This window comes from Hordeum vulgare, chromosome 5H (assembly GCF_904849725.1).
Source record: "Hordeum vulgare subsp. vulgare chromosome 5H, MorexV3_pseudomolecules_assembly, whole genome shotgun sequence".
Taxonomy (NCBI): domain Eukaryota; kingdom Viridiplantae; phylum Streptophyta; class Magnoliopsida; order Poales; family Poaceae; genus Hordeum; species Hordeum vulgare.
This window is the reverse complement of record NC_058522.1, coordinates 9,795,638-9,814,125: the sequence shown is the minus strand read 5'-3', so window position 1 is coordinate 9,814,125 and position 18,488 is coordinate 9,795,638. Positions and strand designations below refer to the sequence as shown.

Sequence of the window (18,488 nt, the reverse complement as noted above, 5' to 3'; positions counted from 1 at the left end):
ACATGCATGCTACAAGTTTGATCGAACCTCTAAACTCTCCCAGGATTTGGATCCATGATGCTATTCATCACTTGATAAGGTTGGTGATGGCCGTGCAGACTATTGCTATCTGCATGGAGTAGATGCTACGTTGCCTGAGAGGCGACGGGATGGCGGCCTTCACAAAGGCATCATTGCACTGGTGCGCCAGAGAGACGGCTTTTGCTGCCTCCTCCTTCCCGGCGGCGTAATTTCGACCATTTATTTCATCATAGGCTCCGGCGAACGCGAACTTCATCTTGTCGTACAATCCCTGACATTGTCCAAGCACCACCTTTGTATTGGCATCCGTGCTTGGCTTCGCTAGTAGGCCCTCGATGTCATGGAGGGCGCCATAAGCGTTGTTGACACCCATGTTGGCCGCTACCTTGGCCAGCCCCCATGTGTCCGCGTCGGAGCTCCGATGGTGCTTTCTCAACTCCGACACACAAAAGTCGTAGTTTACATGAGTGTCCTTGTCAGCCGCCGCCTTGCAGGTTGTTTCCACGGTCGCATCGGCACCGGACAACACGAGAACGACGGCGGCTACGACCACAAGAGATGTTGGTGGCATCATGGATCTTTGTTGTTTGTATTTGAATGGAGACAGATCCTAGGCTAGGGTAATTTTGTTTGTGCCGCACAATACTATCTATTTGGAGAAAGCTCGTAGGATGGCAGGCTATAGACGAGGGGTACCCTGAGGGTCAGCACAGCTATTTACAGGCTACAGCTATATCTAGGATATTTTTTCAAATACTATTAATTGTTTCATTTATTTAGGGTAGTTATTACAATATTAACTGTCAGTTACATTTTTTTCTTTCTAGAAACGTTAGTTAGATGTTTTTTCTTTCTTTCTAGAATCATGTTTTTTTAGCAGTGTCAGTTACATCTTGTAAAAAGGGCTATGAGTAAGAATAGTTTTTCCTAAGCCCGACTCAAAATTCCGACGCCTGAGCCAGGCCCAAATAAAAATGAAAGTTTCCTAGTATTAACTTCAAAAGAATTTTTTACTTCGGCTGCAGTGACCATTGGTTAGTGGCATGTTCACATGGATGGCTTCTTCGAATAGATTTACTTGGCATGTTTGTACTTGTGCTCGTGCGATATTGGTCATGACGGCGAATTTAGTTGGGTAATTTTTTATTTTAAATAATAACGTCCATAGTGTGGCATGAGGTAACATGGTCCATACGTCTGCATAATCATCCATCTTGCCACATTAAACTTATAGCATGAATGGATTTTATTTGTTTTTTAGACTTAAAAATTGTTTATCTTTTAAATAAGAAATTAACTAAATATCTGTTTTTATCATTAAATCTGTCTCGACAAGATCTTTAAAACTAGATCACATATTGATATATTTCAGTGACCTTTTTTGAGCCAAAAGTTACCATGAGTTTATACTGAAGTTGTCACAGTGTTTAAAAGAAAGTTGTCATGACATGTTTCATCTTTATTTTTTATTTAAATCTACCATTTTATTTCAACTACTTTTCACCGCAATTTTTATTAATTCCCGTGGCAAATTTTAGTAATTAACCACGGTAAATTTAATTCATGGATCATGACAAGTTTTAGTAATTTATAATGGAAAATTGAGTTCATAGATCATGGCAATTTTACTATTTTGACCATGGAAATTCTAGTATTTTGAACATGGAAAATATTTTTTGTATGAACCATGGAAAATTTTAGTAATTTATCATGGCAAATTCATTTCATAGATCATGACAATTTTAGTATTTTGACCATGACAATTCTAGTACTATTAACATGGAAAAAAATTGAATGAACCATGGCAAATTTTAATGCGTGTATCATGGCAAATTTAAGTAATTCATCATGGCAATTTAATTTATGGTTCATGGCAAACTTGAGCCATTGATCATGCACTTTTAAAGTAATTTACAGCATATTTCTTTTTTTTTACTCATCGATCATAGCAAATTTTAGTAGTTCGTCATGGCAACTTTTGTTTCTTAACTCCCTTTTTATAACACGTCAAAATTTACTTTAAACGTAGAGGAAATAGTAGTTGAAATATATCATGGCAACTATGATGTAATCATGATGACAATTTTTAACCAAAAAAAAGTCATGAAACATATCGAGATGAGATCGCGACTAAAATAATGATGAAAACGGTTTTTCAATCAAATTTTTTATTTGAGAGATAAAAATACTAAAACTAAAAAAACAAAAGATTTATGTTAGACATCATCAGGTTGGCCATTGTGCATGCATACGGCGACACGGTCCAATCTGTAATGATGGAACGTGTGATCTTCCACAACACGTGTGATGATTATGGGAACCTTTTTTATTTGGTTCCGTGAAAAATTCCAACACAACACAACAGGTTCAGAGAATCAAAAGGATTGCATCTGAATGCGCACGCAAGCAGTGACGATCGGCGTCGCCTAAAAATACTGAAGTTTGACTGGATACAGGGAACCCCTACTACCAACCAGCGACCGCTACCTATAGAATATTGCTTGTGATTGGGTTGGACTGACGGGGTACTAAATGAACAACAGTACTAGTGCTCGATGATGATGATTGATCAACTACATAAATGGACGCATAGGAGTACTACATTGCAAACGCAAAGGGAGAAGAAGAAGAAGGAGGAGGAGGGATGGCGCCTATGAAGTTGTACGGCTGGGCGGTGTCGCCATGGATGGCGCGGGTCCTTGTCTGCCTGGAGGAGTCCGGCGCCGAGTACGAGCTCGTGCCCATGAGCCGCAACGGCGGCGACCACCGGCGGCCGGAGCACCTCGCCAGAAACGTACGTGTGCTCTGCCAGTGCCAAGCTTCTCCATATCTGATTCTGCTGCCCCTGCGTGCGTGCGTGCGTGCATGCATGCCTAGCTTGGGTACTTGACTTCTGTTGGAAGCAAGAAACAGAGCGATGATCAACTGCGTTTGCGTCGCCAAGGTCACCTGCTAACACTACCGTTCCCGTCCAACGATTCTGCAGCCCTTCGGTGAGATCCCGGTGCTGGAGGACGGCGATCTGACGCTCTACCGTAAGCCTCCATGGTTTTTATTTTTATCAGCAGCTACTCCTCCGTCTTAGGCTCTGTTTAGAACCACAATAGATTATGATAATCTGGATTATAAAGATAGATTATATAATCTGGTTTAAAAAAATAATCTAGGTGTATATATTTGAAGGCTAGATTATATAAACTGTAATTCAGGTTTTACATTCCATAATGACCTGTCTGTCCTCTGTTTTTTAAAAAAGGAGGAGGGTGACGGTGGTAGGAATGTAATTATCTTTAACTTTACAAGAGTAATGAATCATTAGCAATCCATAATCTGATTTTAGTTGGTGTATAGTAGATTATGAGTTTTTAATAATCTGTTCATCTAGTTTTTATAATCTACACCATAATATGTCATGTTTGAAGACATAATAGATTATAAAAACTGGATTATATAATCTGGGTGGTTCCAAACAGGGCCTTACTCCCTCCGCTGCTAAATATAAATCATTTTACAGGTTGCACTAATGGATATAATTTTTTTTTTGCTGTAGTGTTTAGTAAAATTTCTAAAAAAACTTATACTCCCTCCGTCCCAAAATAAATGTCTTAAGTTTAGTATAATTTTGTACTAGATCTAGTACAAAGTTGAAGTTGAGACAGTTATTTTGGGACAAAGAGTGTATTTAAGAACGAAAGGGGTATAATATAAGAGCTTTGCGTAAAAAACGCTTTTATATTATGGGACGGAGGGAGTATGTTTTTCTATGAATTATTTAGCAATTTAGTGGACATTATATAAAAAGGGTTGCTGATTTCTCGCCGTAATTTTTTCTTTAGAATCCCGCGCCATCGCAAGGCATGTTCTCCGCAAACACAAGCCCGAGCTTCTAGGAGCGGCGGGCAGCCTCGAGGAGTCGGCGATGGTGGACGTATGGGTCGACGTGGATGCCCACCAGCTCGAGCCCGTACTCCAGCCTATTGTGTGGAACTGCATCATCAACCCGTTTGTCGGGAGGGATGTCGACCAGGGCCTCGTCAACGAGAGCGTCAAGAAGCTGAAGAAGGTGTTGGAGGTGTACGAGGCGAGGCTCTCAAGCAGCAAGTACTTGGCCGGGGATTTCGTGAGCTTCGCCGACCTCACACATTTCTCCTTCATGCGCTACTTCATGGCGACGGAGCATGCGATCGTGCTCGACGCGTACCCGCATGTCAAGGCATGGTGGGAGGCGCTGCTGGCAAGGTCGTCTGTAAAAAAGGTGATGGCTGGCATGCCTCCGGATTTTGGATTCGGAAGCGGGAGGATACCATGATAAGGCATGTTTTTGTGTGTTTGCGATGCTCTAATAATCCCAATCCAACCCATTTTTGAGAAATAAAGTAAGCAAAATGTGGGTGTTGATATGAAATAACCTGTTCGGTGAATTGTTCTCTAATACCCATTAGAAACTGATTCCCAAATTTGCAAGTTGAAGGTCTATGTCCACTATTTTTGTCAGTATTACCATGGTTTTCGCGCCAATGTTGTTGCAAAATCAACTAAGATATTCTATGTGGTTCTCTTCTCGAACAAAAATTAACATTGGAATCACGTCCACTTGGCATATAAGGAAAGGAAAAAATAAATGTTCGCCAAACTCATTGTAAATGGGTACTTAATTACGAGAAAACTCACTAGCAGGGCCGGCCCTGGGCCAGGGCAGCAGGGGCGACGGCCCGGGGCCCAGCTAAACTAGGGGGCCCGAGCTAGTGCTGCAACCTCTAGTCAGATACAGGCCCGAGCTTATACGTATTAATGGCCCAACTCGTCCAGAACGATTTCTTATTCCTACACAAGGCGATCGACCTGATTCGTCACGCCGACGCCGGTTCCTTTTCTCGCCTGTTCGCCTCCAGCCCTCCACAAATCGGCCGATCGGGGCAAGGGGCGATTCCTGCAACAGCGGCCGATGCAGGGATGCAAGGAATTCCTTCATGAGAGAAAGCCAACGAGGTAAATCTCTAGATAAATTTATCTTATCTAAAGAAACCTCATTTGGAAAAACCTCTGAAAACCTATGTAATGGTATGAACTTCGGGGGCTGTGATTCGGAATAATCTACGGATGCTGTTGCTGCTGCTTGCTGGTCATTAACATCCACCAAGTCGTGCAGATCAGCAGATGCTGCTGCTGCCTGTTGACTACTTCTACTGAATACGTAAGTACGTACAGGCTTCTACAAAATACGTAAGTACGTACAGGCTTGAGTACGTAATTGCAGGGATAAATCTACATGGAGAAACTTACATAATTGCTTACAACAACCTGCAGACTTGTGCTTCTTGTTTCTTTGATGATTGGAGCCAATTCTGTTGCTTTTTACAACCTGCAGGCTTGGGTACTATAACCAATTCTAAAAAGTTGTGATGATAGATGTTGCAATTAATTCCCTTACCACCAGATTTGATGAGCTTAAGTCATTTGGGAGTATATTTGGCTTCTTATTCAACTCTAAAAGGTTGAAATCCTTGGATGAGACTGATTTGAGAAGATGTTGCACTAATTTTGCAAAGACCTTTTCTCATGAAAATTCGGGAGATGTTGACTTAGATGATTTTGTTTTTGAACTGAAAGTGTTGCAGATGACATTGCCAAATACACTCATGCCGGCTGATCAAATATATGAGTTTGACTATGGTATATGGTGAAGTATGACGTTGTTATCATATATTAGTTAACAAGGAAAATTACCACTGTTTATTGTAGCTTTGCAAAAAAAAAACTATCAATATATGGAATCTTTTTTTCCTCCTATGTCGCCTTGGGCCCATTTATTTGACTTCGCCCCGGGGCCTCCGAAAGTTCAGGACCGTCCCTGCTCACTAGCCTACATTTGCGCAAAGGGTGATGAAGTAGCCATGAATTATCAACTATGCAAAAATAGGAAGATTCACCCACTTTATCGGCTTCACCTAATTGCATGCATTCCCCTACAAAAGTTGGGCCAATTACGACATGGTACGGGCTACCGATCTTGATTCCAGAGGAGGAAGGACAACTTTTTCTTGCGACTACGAAATGCTCAATGGGTAGAGGGGGTAGAGTTAGCTTTTAGCATGACAGGCGGATTGGTGGGCGGAATCCCGTGGAGTTGGCACCAACTTTAGTGACATTCATCAGGGCTCTTGGGGGGAAGAGAATAAAGGTGGATGATGCTCGGTCATGTGATTTGTGGATCAAGGATATTAGCGGGATTCTGTCCATTGACTCCTCGTTGATTGCGTTGGTTTCCCTTCAAGCTTAAAGGATGAGGTAGCACAATGATGATAATTATTTTCCTTAGTTATTAAACCAATGTATCAATCCAGTAGGAACATTCATAAGATTATGTAAACGGCACCTGCACACAAATAACAAATCCTCACAACCCAACGCGTGGAGGGGTTACCAATCCCTAAGGTAAGGATAGATTGATAGACGCAAATAAAAGTGATAGCAAATAAAATGCATCAAGGTATTTTTAGGTTTTTTGATGATATAGATCTGAAAATAAAAGAGCAAATAAAATAGAAACGCGAATAGCAAAGTAGAGATTGCAAATAGATGATGTGAACTAGACGGGGCCGTAGGTTTCACTAGTGGTTTCTCTTGAGAAAATAGCAAATGGTGGGTAGACAAATTACTATTGGGCAATTGATAGATGAGAAAATAATTATGATGATATTCAAGACAATGATCATGTATATAGGCATCACGTCCAAGACAAGTAGACCGACTTCTGCGTGCATCTACTTTTATTACTTGACACATCGACCGCTATCCAGCATGCATGTAGTGTACCGAGTTCATGAAGAAACAGTGTAATGCCTTAAGAACAATGCCATGATGTAGACAAGATCTATTTATGTAGGAATAAACCCCATCATTTTATCCTTGATATCAACGATACATGCGTGTCATGCCTCTTTCTGTCACTGAGATTGAGCACCGCAAGATCAAACACGTCACAAAGAACCTCTTCCCAATGCAAGATAAAAGATCAAGTTGTCCAGACAAAACCAAATATCGAAGAAGAAATACGAGGCTATAATAATCAAGCATGAATATGATTTCATAGATCTAGTCATTAACTCGCAATTCATTGGATCACAACAGTCACACCGCAAAAGAAAGAGTTACATTATATGAATCTCTAGGAGACCATTGTATTGAGAAACAAAACGAGAGAGAAAAGCCATCTAGCTACTGCATACGGATCCGTAGGTTTGATATGAACTACTCACGCATCATTGGAGGGGCACCAATGAGGATACTGAATCCCTATATGACCGTGTTCCTCTCCGAAACGGCATGTAGATTGAATTTCGTGGCTTCTGGAACTTGCGGTGGCTGAAACGATTTTTCGTCGACTTCCCTAGGGTTTTCTGAATATTGTGGTATTTATAGAGCTCGGAGGCGGTGGAGGAGACGCTCGAGGGCCCCATTAGGCATGATGTCATGCTAGGGGCCCTAGGTGCACCCTGGTGTCTAGTGGGTCGCCTGGGCCTCCTTTGGTGCTCCTTCTTGGCTCCCAAGTTTTCTTCTGGTCCAAAAAAATCTGTGTAAAGTTTCATGGTATTTGAAGTTCATCTGATATTAATTTTCCATGAAGGAAAAAAAAATGGCAACTAGTAGTATGCACTATGTCAATAGGTTAGTTCCAAAAAACGATATAATGTTGCTATAAAATGATCATAAAACATCCAAAAATGATAATATAATAACATGTAACAATCAAAAATTATAGATACGTTGGAGACGTATCATCCATCTAGGTCATTGTCGAATTCATGGATGTGTGGCTAGAAATCATAAACTCACCCCTTTATATCGAGAAGCAGATAATTTCATTTGGCGGCTCGAGGCAAATGGGCAGTACTCTACCAAATTGGCCTACAAGGCCTACTTCTTTGGAGTTGAGATGTCTCACTATGCAACACACTTATGAAAGAATGATGCGCCGCCCAAGGAGAGGTATTTCACTTGGATTGCTATGCATGACCCTTGTTGGACGAAAGATCACCTGCAATGCAATAGAGGAACATGCATCGACCACCAGGTTGTTTGCTTTTGTGACCAAGCCCATGAGAATATAAAGCATATGATGGCCCAATGTTCATACAAGCGACAGTTCTGGTTTATGCTTCTAGCTACAGTCAGACTTGGGCTTCTTGCTCCTTCTCAATCTCAAGATAACTTGGCTAGGGTGCACTGGTGCTCCACTGCGAGACAATTGCCGGTCTAAAATCCGAGAAGCATCAACGATCATCATTGTTGGTTTTAGGAAGCTTTGGTTAGAAAGGAATGTGCATGTCTTTGTGGCTAAATCGTCACCGATGCACCATCTGGTACAACTGACACGACAAATACAAGCAATGGCGACAAACAAGGATGCGTGGGGGCAGGCAACAATGAGTAGGGCTATGTGAGCTAGGGGCATGTACTAGTGCCGTTGCGGAGTTTGCATCGACTAAGATTTTGTCCTTGTCTATTTCAGTTGTAATTTGTAACTCTTCTCCATATTAATATAACTGACATGTGTTGCATGTTTTTGAAAAAAAAAACGTAGACATTCTTGCCATAATAGTAATAATATGGCCCTCCTCTGTTTTGGTATTGGAGGAGGATGCTTTTAGAAGCCAATGTCTCCCATTTGGAAGATGACCCTCCCCCCCCTCCCAACCCCCTAAAGAAAAACTTATTACTTCTTGCCTGTATTTTACCTAGCCAAGAAGCGATTTTTCTAAACGAAGAAAATGGGAAGACACATACTAGTAGTTAGGATACTTGCTCTTCACCACCAAATGATCAATGTGATAGAGGACCGCATGTGATGAATACACTAGTGGGGACGGGGCCTTTAGCCCCGGCCCGTAAGGGGCTTTAGTCCCGGTTCACCAACCGGGACTAAAGGGGCGGGACTAAAGGCCTAACCTTTAGTCCCGGCCCTGTTACAAGACGGGACTAAAGGTGCTCCATGTGGGCGCCTCGTAGCGTCCCAGGGGCAGGACCTTTAGTCCCGATTCGTTACACGGGCCGGGACTAAAGAGTTTCAGATTTTGCTTATTTTTGGTTTTTTTTTGAATGAAATTATTTTTGGGTTTTAGGGTTTAGGTGTTCGGGAGATTAACGTGATGCCTCATTTGGTGTTCGGGAATTAATTTTCATATAATTTAAATATAAATAATTATGCATATATATATAAGATTAACTTATCTTACAAGCGAGCATATATATACAATTATATGGAGATCTGAATTATCGGGACTAGAGCCCGTCTATTCGATTACATGGACGAACATCAGTAATGGCCCCTAGCTACACTAAATCGTCATTTGTCATCTATAGCTTCCGTCCTCAGAAAGGTCGCAAGCTCCTCTGCAACAGCAATCGCGCTTTGCTCTGGTAGGACATTCGTGCTCATGGCCGTGTACTATATAAGAAGAGATGAATATGAATATCAATCATGATAACAAAGAATGACGGGTAAAAATAGAGGTGTGAATGTTCATTGCTTACGTCGAATCTGTGATCCTTGTGCTCAGAGGTAAACGTGTGAATGGTCTCACAAACATAGTATCCGCATAGATGTGTTCCCCGTGGCTGCTGGTCGCACTTTACGAGAATAAAATATATATAATTAAAATAATAATCTAGCATCATAAATGTATTGAAAATAGAAGTATATCATACTACTACTTAACTGAGCCGCTCTAAAGGTCAGCTTCTCAGGAAAGTTACCGGGAGTCACGCACTTGAACCGCTTCCAAACCCTGCCCGACAAGGATAATGATTTGCTAAGTTTTTCATTAATTGATATATCAGAAAATCATCGAAAGAGACCGATAGAGCGTAAGAATGATTGAAATTACCCTTGGAGCATGTCCTGCAGGCTTTGGAACTGTTCCAAGGGTCTCGATAATGGGTCGAAGGCATCAACTCTTCCCTTATCAATTTGAATGTCCAACAGAATCCAATGGAAGCTGCACATGTATATATATATATATATGTGTGTGTGTGTGTGTGTGTGTCAGTAACTTATCAATTACACTTATAAGTGAATGGACGCAACAGAGTAAAGACCGTCACCTGAAGTTGTATGGAAACAGTATGTGGTCACAGAAATTTTGATTTGTTAGAAACCTTAGAAGGTTTTCCTCCGTCTCCTTTGGTTTATCAGTTAGCGTCACTATATGTATTTTATCTGGGTCAATAAACCCAATATTTAGGATGTTCTTACTTTTACAATCCATAATCTTCTTTCTGCATAATAGAGTACAAGTTATATATAGACAATGAATTGAAATAACTAAACAAGTTATATGTAGACAACGAATTGAAAAACTTACAGACAATAGCAACTCATAAGCGATTTGTCGAGGGCGTCGCCATTGTACATCTGGAAGAGTTCATCAAAGTCGATATGGATTTCTTCGGGGCGGCCGTAGTACTCCCGTGGGACACTCACCACGATCATCGTTCTCCCATTCTTTGATTCACTTAAGTACCATTGATGCAAGTAACGCATATTTGTTGGGAGATCATCTTTGCTGACCAAAGGCTCTCCCATGACAAACTGTGGCTTAGGGGCTACCACAGCCTTGGGTAACCTGTCGTCTTGGGAAGCCAGAACATCTTCAACCGAGACACCCCATTCAGCCGCCCAATTCTTTGCTATTTCAAAAGCTTGCCCCTGCACCGGAGGGGGAACATTCTTGGTTAACACCTTGAGGGGTGGGATCGACTGTTTGGCCTGTTGTCCAAGCTGAGGAACGTCTGATTTTTTCTTGCGTGTAGTTGAACTTGATTTGCTCCCACTTGCACTTGCACGTGATCTGCTCTTTTTCACTTTCTTCTGCAATGTGCGTGTATAGTCATCAGGCTTATGGTGTAAGTCATACTGTGATGGAAGGGTCGTGAAGTATTTTGCAAATGTTATTTGCTTCTCGGTGTATTCCGGACGGGGCTCTGGTTCCTTCTTTTTCATCTGCGCATCATGATGTTCCTTTGCTATCCTGGCGTTTTCCTCGGGGGTACGATCATAAGGTCTCATAGGAAGATTAGCATGACGTACCTTTGGGAGGGGCGACCGTTTGCGCTTTGGGGGGCTCCGTCGCTTAGGAATCGTCGGCGGAGCGTTCTTGGTGGCACGCTACCGCTTAGTATCCGGAGCGGGTGGCGGCGGAGACGGACGACCCAAGTCCCGAGGCGGTGATCGAGATGGACTCATGTTGTGCTGGCCGACGTCATGTGGAGGGCTTGGAGGTAATGGAGGTGTAGGTGACGTGCGACGACTCGGAGGCGATGTTGTCCTTGGGGCCGAGCCTGGAAGCTTGATGTAGTTCTTGTCCCATAGGATGACTCCACCCAGTACTACTCCGAGTGTCCTCTCATCTTCGGGTCCAGCTATGTCGAGCTCCATATCATGAAACCCCGTCAGGATTTCATCCACCCCAACTTTAGCAAAGCCAGCTGGAATCTCACGGCCATGCCAGCGTGCATCAGGGCCAGAAGGTAAAGCTTGTCCGACGGCCACCTTCATGGATATGTTCTTGAATTTCTGATGGAGTTCACATGATGTTGACTCCTTGATTCCATCCACGGGGTAGCTAGGACCGCCCTCTATCATTCTTCGTGCATCGTCGGGTGGGGCCTCAGATTCAGCCATGCTGCTTTTTCGCTTAGATGGGGCGCCGGTAATATCAAGTGCAAGATCTTCCTCGCGCACTACTCCTCTAAGCTCATCAATATGCTTCTGTTGCTCGTTAATCCTGGCAAGCAACTGGTTGAACTTGTCATTCTTCTCATCCTGCTGCCGCTTCTTTGCTCTATCTCGGCTTCTGTAAGTGTCTTGGTCTCTGGCAAACCCAAGCCACCACGGGTAAGAAGGACCGAAGCCTCGCGTTCGTCCTCCATGTTCGTCATTGCCGAGGACCAGTGTGAGCAAATCTTTATCTCTATCTGCAGTGAACTTTCTTTGTCCCTCCTTAATTTCTTTCACTATCCTTTTCCAATTCTCCCTGGGTATCCTAAGATCATCATTGCAGATGAGGTCCCCTGTTGTTTCGTCGTACGACCCACCATGCGCAAGGAACCAATTTCTTGCTCTCAATTCCCACACATCACGGAGTGGTTCAGGTACGATGCCTTTATCTAACAGATCTTGCTCTTTCTTATCCCACTTTGGGATGGCAGTCTCATAGCCCCCTGGCCCCAGCTTGTGGTGATATTTCTTCTTGTCGGCATTTATCTTGTTGTTTTCTGATAATGCCTGGGCATCTTCTGACTCCTTGTACTCTTGAAATGCCTTCCAGTGATTCGCGTGCTTGGCTAGATACCCCTCGAATAGTGGCACTTTCTTTGTCTTCAGATAGTTTTTCCATAGCTTCTTCTTCCAGCTACGGAACAGTTCGGCCATCTTCTTTATAGTCCACTTCTTGACTTTGGCCCTCAGTTTGTCTGCGGCGTCTTCATTCTCACATTCTCGCAGGTTGAAATGTGACATGAGATCATTCCAAAGATTATCTTTGTACCTTTCGGCGACATAGTCACTATCGGCTGCCCCTTTGCGCTTGTTCCACTCCCGAACGCTGATCGGGATGTCATCCCTAACGAGAACTCCGCGTTGCTTCTTGAATGTGTCAGCAGCATTCTTAGGAAGCTTGGGTTCGCCCGTAGGCAATATCACCTCAAAGGTGTAATGCGTCCGTGCATCCAACTTTCTAGTCGGGCCTCGTTTCGTAGCTTTGCTCGATGTGGAGGCCTAAGAGGGAGAAACATTCGTCAAATGAATATATATGTATACAATATAGAGCTATCTCCAATATTTTTCACATATTACAAGTGATTGTCGAACTTCATATGTATACCTCGCCGGACTTATCACCTTCTCCGTCATTGGACCTATCTCCTGCCCCATCGGCTTCATCTTCGTGTCGCTCGACCTCCATTCCATATCCGGAGGGGTTTAGATATGACGACGGAGATTCAGCTGGTCCAACGTCGGGGCCGTCTTTGATTATATCTTCGAGAAGTTCTTCCTCTTTGAGGTTCCTGACATGTGGATCCATAGTTCTGCAAAAAAACGGACATTTGATTAACTAATAAACTAACAAACTATATAAGAGGGGTTGGAAACTTCGAAGTGTCGTTTTATATAGGAGGACCTTTAGTCCCGGGTCTTGGCTAGAACCTAAACTCTAAAATACCAGTCGGGCGGAGCCCAGTCCCGGACACTTAAGCATATACAATAGCAAAATTAAACTAGTTCTATTAATTTTCTTGCTAAAAATAAACTATTAACACTTAAGCATATACAATAGCAAAATTAAACTATTAACACTTAAGAATATACAATAGCAAAATTAAGCAATAATCTAAGAAACACTATTAACACTTAAGCATATACACTATACAATAGCAAAATTAAATTTTTTTCTCTTCTTCCACTTCTCCTCTTCTTCTATTTTTCCTCTTCTTCTCCTCTCCTCCTCTTCTTATTCTCCTTTTTCTTCTTTTCTTCTCCTCCTCTTCTTATTTTCCTTTTTCCTAATTCTACATATTACTAACCCTAATAATCTAGCACAAACCTAATAACAATAGGAATTAAATGACAAAAAAAAATATTTTTCTTCTTTTCTTCCTTTCTTCTCATTTTTCTTCCTTTCTTCTCCTTTTTCTTCTTTTCTTCCCTTTTTCTTCCTTTCTTCTCTTTTTTCTTCCTTTCTTCTCCGTTTTCTTCCTTTCTTCTCCTTTTTCTTCCTTTCTTCCCCTTTTTCTTCTTTTCTTCTCCTTTTTTCTTCCTTTCTTCTCCTTTTTCTTCTTTTCTTCTCCTTTTTATTCTTTTCTTCTACTGGCCGGAGTGTTGGGGAGGAGGGGGCTTACCAGCCGGAGGTGTCGATGGCGCACGGCGAGGAGGACGGCGGCGCGCGGCGAGGAGGGCGGCGCACGGCGAGAAGGACGGCGGCGGCGAGCAGGACGACAGGCGGCGGCGAGCAGGACGACAGGCGGCGGCGAGCAGGATGGCGGGCAGCCTGACGGCGTCGTCGAGTTCGTCGGTGTGCCGCGCCGGGCAGGAGAACGAGGAAGAAGGAGAGAAGGGAATGCGATTTGGGTTGGAAATTTTCTAACTCCTGCTTATTTAGGTGGATCTTTAGTCCCGGTTCGGGGCTCGATCCGGGACTAAAGACCCCCTTTAGTGTTGGGGAACGTCGCATGGGAAACAAAAATTTTCCTACGCGCACGAAGACCTATCATGGTGATGTCCATCTACGAGAGGGGATGAGTGATCTACGTACCCTTGTAGACCGTACAGCAGAAGCATTAGAGAACGCGGTTGATGTAGTGGAACGTCCTCACGTCCCTCGATCCGCCCCGCGAACAATCCCGCGATCAGTCCCACGATCTAGTACCGAACGAACGGCACCTCCGCGTTCAGCACACGTACAGCTCGACGATGATCTCGGCCTTCTTGATCCAGCAAGAGAGACGGAGAGGTAGAAGAGTTCTCCGGCAGCGTGACGGCGCTCCGGAGGTTGGTGATGACCTTGTCTCAGCAGGGCTCCGCCCGAGCTCCGCAGAAACGCGATCTAGAGGAAAAACCGTGGAGGTATGTGGTCAGGCTGCCGTGGAAAAGTCGTCTCAAATCAGCCCTAAAACCTCCGTATATATAGGTGGGAGGGAGGGGGCCTTGCCTTGGGGCTCAAGGAGCCCCAAGGGGGTCGGCCGAGTCCAAGGGGGAGAACTCTCCCCCCCCAAACCGAGTTGGACTAGGTTTGGTGGGAGGGAGTGCCCTTTCCTTCCCACCTCCTCCTTTTTTTTCTTTCTCTCTTGATTTTCTTCTCCTTGGCGCATAGGGCACTTGTGGGCTGTCCCACCAGCCCACTAAGGGCTGGTGTGTCTCCCCCAAGGCCTATGGGCTTCCCCGGGGTGGGTTGCCCCACCGGTGAACTCCCGGAACCCATTCGTCATTCCCGGTACATTCCCGGTAACTCCGAAAACCTTCCGGTAATCAAATGAGGTCATCCTATATATCAATCTTCGTTTCCGGACCATTCCGGAAACTCTCGTGACGTCCGTGATCTCATCCGGGACTCCGAACAACATTCGGTAACCAACCATATAACTCAAATACGCATAAAACAACGTCGAACCTTAAGTGTGCAGATCCTGCGGGTTCGAGAACTATGTAGACATGACCCGAGAGACTCCTCGGTCAATATCCAATAGCGGGACCTGGATGCCCATATTGGATCCTACATATTCTACGAAGATCTTATCGTTTGAACCTCAGTGCCAAGGATTCGTATAATCCCGTATGTCATTCCCTTTGTCCTTCGGTATGTTACTTGCCCGAGATTCGATCGTCAGTATCCGCATACCTATTTCAATATCTTTATAGTCACCCAGTTACGTTGCGACGTTTGATACACACAAAGCATTCCTCCGGTGTCAGTGAGTTATATGATCTCATGGTCATAGGAATAAATACTTGACACGCAGAAAACAGTAGCAACAAAATGACACGATCAACATGCTATGTCTATTAGTTTGGGTCTAGTCCATCACGTGATTCTCCCAATGACGTGATCCAGTTATCAAGCAACAACACCTTGTTCATAATCAGAAGACACTGACTATCATCGATCAACTAGCTAGCCAACTAGAGGCATGCTAGGGATGGTGTTTTGTCTATGTATCCACACATGTAAATGAGTCTTCATTCAATACAATTATAGCATGGATAATAAACTATTATCTTGATACAGGAATTATAATAATAACCATATTTATTATTGCCTCTAGGGCATAATTCCAACAGTCTCCCACTTGCACTAGAGTCAATAATCCAGCCCTCACATCACCATGTGAATTACATTGTAATAAATCTAACACCCATATAGTTCTGGTGTCGATCATGTTTTGGCCGTGGAAGAGGTTTAGTCAGCGGGTTTGCTACATTCAAATCCGTGTGCACTTTGCATATATTTACGTCCTCTTCCTCGACGTAGTCGTGGATGAGGTTGAAGCGTCATTTGATGTGTCTGGTCTTCTTGTGAAACCGTGGTTCCTTTGCTAAGGCAATGGCACCCGTGTTGTCACAGAACAAGGTTATTGGATCCAGTGCACTTGGCACTACTCCAAGATCTGTCATGAACTGCTTCATCCAGACACCCTCCTTAGCCGCCTCCGAGGCAGCCATGTACTCCGCTTCACATGTAGAATCTGCTACGACGCTTTGCTTGGAACTGCACCAGCTTACTGCACCCCCATTAAGAATAAATACGTATCCGGTTTGCGACTTAGAGTCGTCCGGATCTGTGTCAAAGCTTGCATCGACGTAACCTTTTACGACGAGCTCTTCGTCACCTCCATACACGAGAAACATCTCCTTAGTCCTTTTCAGGTACTTCAGGATATTCTTGACCGCTGTCCAGTGATCCACTCCTGGATTACTTTGGGACCTACCTGCCATACTTATGGCCAGGCTAACATCCGGTCTAGTGCACAACATTGCATACATGATAGAACCTATGGCTGAAGCATAGGGGACGGAGCGCATATGCTCTCTATCTTCATAAGTTGCTGGGCACTGAGTCTTACTCAATCTTGTACCTTGTAAAACTGGCAAGAACCCTTTCTTGGACTGTTCCATTTTGAACCTCTTCAAAACTTTATCAAGGTATGTGCTTTGTGAAAGTCCTATCAGGCGTTTTGATCTATCCCTATAGATCTTAATGCCTAGAATGTAAGCAGCTTCTCCTAGGTCCTTCATAGAGAAACTTTTATTCAAGTAACCTTTTATGCTCTCCAAAAGCTCTACGTTGTTTCCAATCAGTAATATGTCATCCACATATAATATTAGAAACGCCACAGAGCTCCCACTCACTTTCTTGTAAATACAAGATTCTCCAACCACTTGTATAAACCCAAATGCTTTGATCACCTCATCAAAGCGTTTGTTCCAACTCCGAGATGCTTGCACCAGTCCATAAATGGATCGCTGGAGCTTGCACACTTTATTAGCATTCTTAGGATCGACAAAACCTTCGGGTTGCATCATATACAACTCTTCCTTAAGGAAACCGTTAAGGAACGCCGTTTTGACATCCATCTGCCAGATTTCATAATCGAAAAATGCAGCTATTGCTAACATTATTCTGACGGACTTAAGCATCGCTACGGGTGAGAAAGTCTCATCGTAGTCAACTCCTGGAACTTGTGAAAAACCCTTTGCCACAAGTCGAGCTTTATAAACGGTCACATTACCGTCATCGTCCGTCTTCTTCTTAAAGATCCATTTATTCTGAATAGCCTTGCGGCCCTCAGGTAGTATCTCCAAAGTCCACACTTTGTTCTCATACATGGATCCTATCTCGGATTTCATGGCTTCTAGCCATTTGTTGGAATCTGGGCCCACCATTGCTTCTTCATAAATTGCAGGTTCATTGTTGTCTAACAACATGATTGATAAGACGGGATTACTGTACCACTCTGGAGCAGCACGTGATCTCGTCGACCTGCGTGGTTCAACAGAAACTTGAACTGGAGTTTCATGATCATCATCATTAACTTACTCCTCAACCGGCGTCGCAATGACAGAGGTTTCCCCTTGCCCTGCGCCACCATCCAGAGGGATGAGAGGTTCGACAACCTCGTCAAGTTCTATCTTCCTCCCACTCAATTCTCTCGAGAGAAACTCCTTCTCGAGAAAAGCTCCGTTCTTAGCAACAAACACTTTGCCCTCGGATTTGAGATAGAAGGTGTACCCAACTGTCTCTTTTGGGTAACCTATGAAGACGCACTTTTCCGCTTTGGGTTCCAGCTTTTCAGGCTGATGCTTTTTGACATAAGAATCACATCCCCAAACTTTAAGAAACGACAACTTTGGCCTTTTGCCATACCACAGTTCGTATGGTGTCGTCTCAACGGATTTTGATGGTGCCCTATTTAAAGTGAATGCAGCTGTCTCTAATGCATAACCCCAAAATGATAACGGCAAATCAGTAAGAGACATCATAGATCGCACCATCTCTAACAAAGTACGATTACGACGTTCGGACACACCATTACGCTGTGGTGTTCCAGGCGGTGTTAACTGTGAAACAATTCCACATTGTCTTAAGTGAGCACCAAACTCGAAACTCAGATATTCACCCCCACGATCAGAACGTAGGAACTTGATCTTCTTGTTACGATGATTTTCCACTTCACTCTGAAATTGCTTGAACTTTTCAAATGTTTCGGACTTGTGCTTCATCAAGTAGACATAACCATATCTACTTAAATCGTCAGTGAAGGTGAGAAAATAACGATATCCGCCGCGTGCCTCCACGTTCATTGGACCACACACATCGGTATGTATGATTTCCAATAAGTCACTTGCACGCTCCATTGTTCCGGAGAACGGAGTCTTGGTCATCTTGCCCATGAGGCATGGTTCGCACGTGTCA

General features: G+C 43.6%; 2 protein-coding genes across 2 annotated transcripts; one reads left to right on the top strand and one right to left on the bottom strand.

Moving 5' to 3' along the window:
• Positions 1-693, bottom strand: LOC123398730 (pectinesterase inhibitor 8-like). The gene has a single exon (XM_045093181.1). The coding sequence runs from the start codon at positions 593-595 to the stop codon at positions 68-70; it is 528 nt and encodes a 175-aa protein (XP_044949116.1). The 5' UTR covers positions 596-693; the 3' UTR covers positions 1-67.
• A 1,889-nt stretch (positions 694-2,582) lies between these two features.
• Positions 2,583-4,539, top strand: LOC123398883 (glutathione S-transferase 4-like). The gene is made up of 3 exons (XM_045093328.1): positions 2,583-2,815; positions 3,008-3,056; positions 3,858-4,539. The coding sequence occupies exons 1-3, from the start codon at positions 2,666-2,668 to the stop codon at positions 4,328-4,330; spliced, it is 672 nt and encodes a 223-aa protein (XP_044949263.1). The 5' UTR covers positions 2,583-2,665; the 3' UTR covers positions 4,331-4,539.
• The last annotated feature ends 13,949 nt before the right edge of the window (positions 4,540-18,488 follow it).

Excerpts from the sequence above, each read along its gene's own strand:
- LOC123398883 (XM_045093328.1), top strand. The coding sequence starts at position 2,666 with ATGGCGCCTATGAAGTTGTACGGCTGGGCGGTGTCGCCATGGATGGCG. Across the intron at positions 2,816-3,007 it reads CGGAGCACCTCGCCAGAAAC|CCCTTCGGTGAGATCCCGGT; the intron begins GTACGTGTGCTC and ends ACGATTCTGCAG. Across the intron at positions 3,057-3,857 it reads CGGCGATCTGACGCTCTACC|AATCCCGCGCCATCGCAAGG; the intron begins GTAAGCCTCCAT and ends TTTTTTCTTTAG.
- LOC123398730 (XM_045093181.1), bottom strand. The coding sequence starts at position 595 with ATGATGCCACCAACATCTCTTGTGGTCGTAGCCGCCGTCGTTCTCGTG.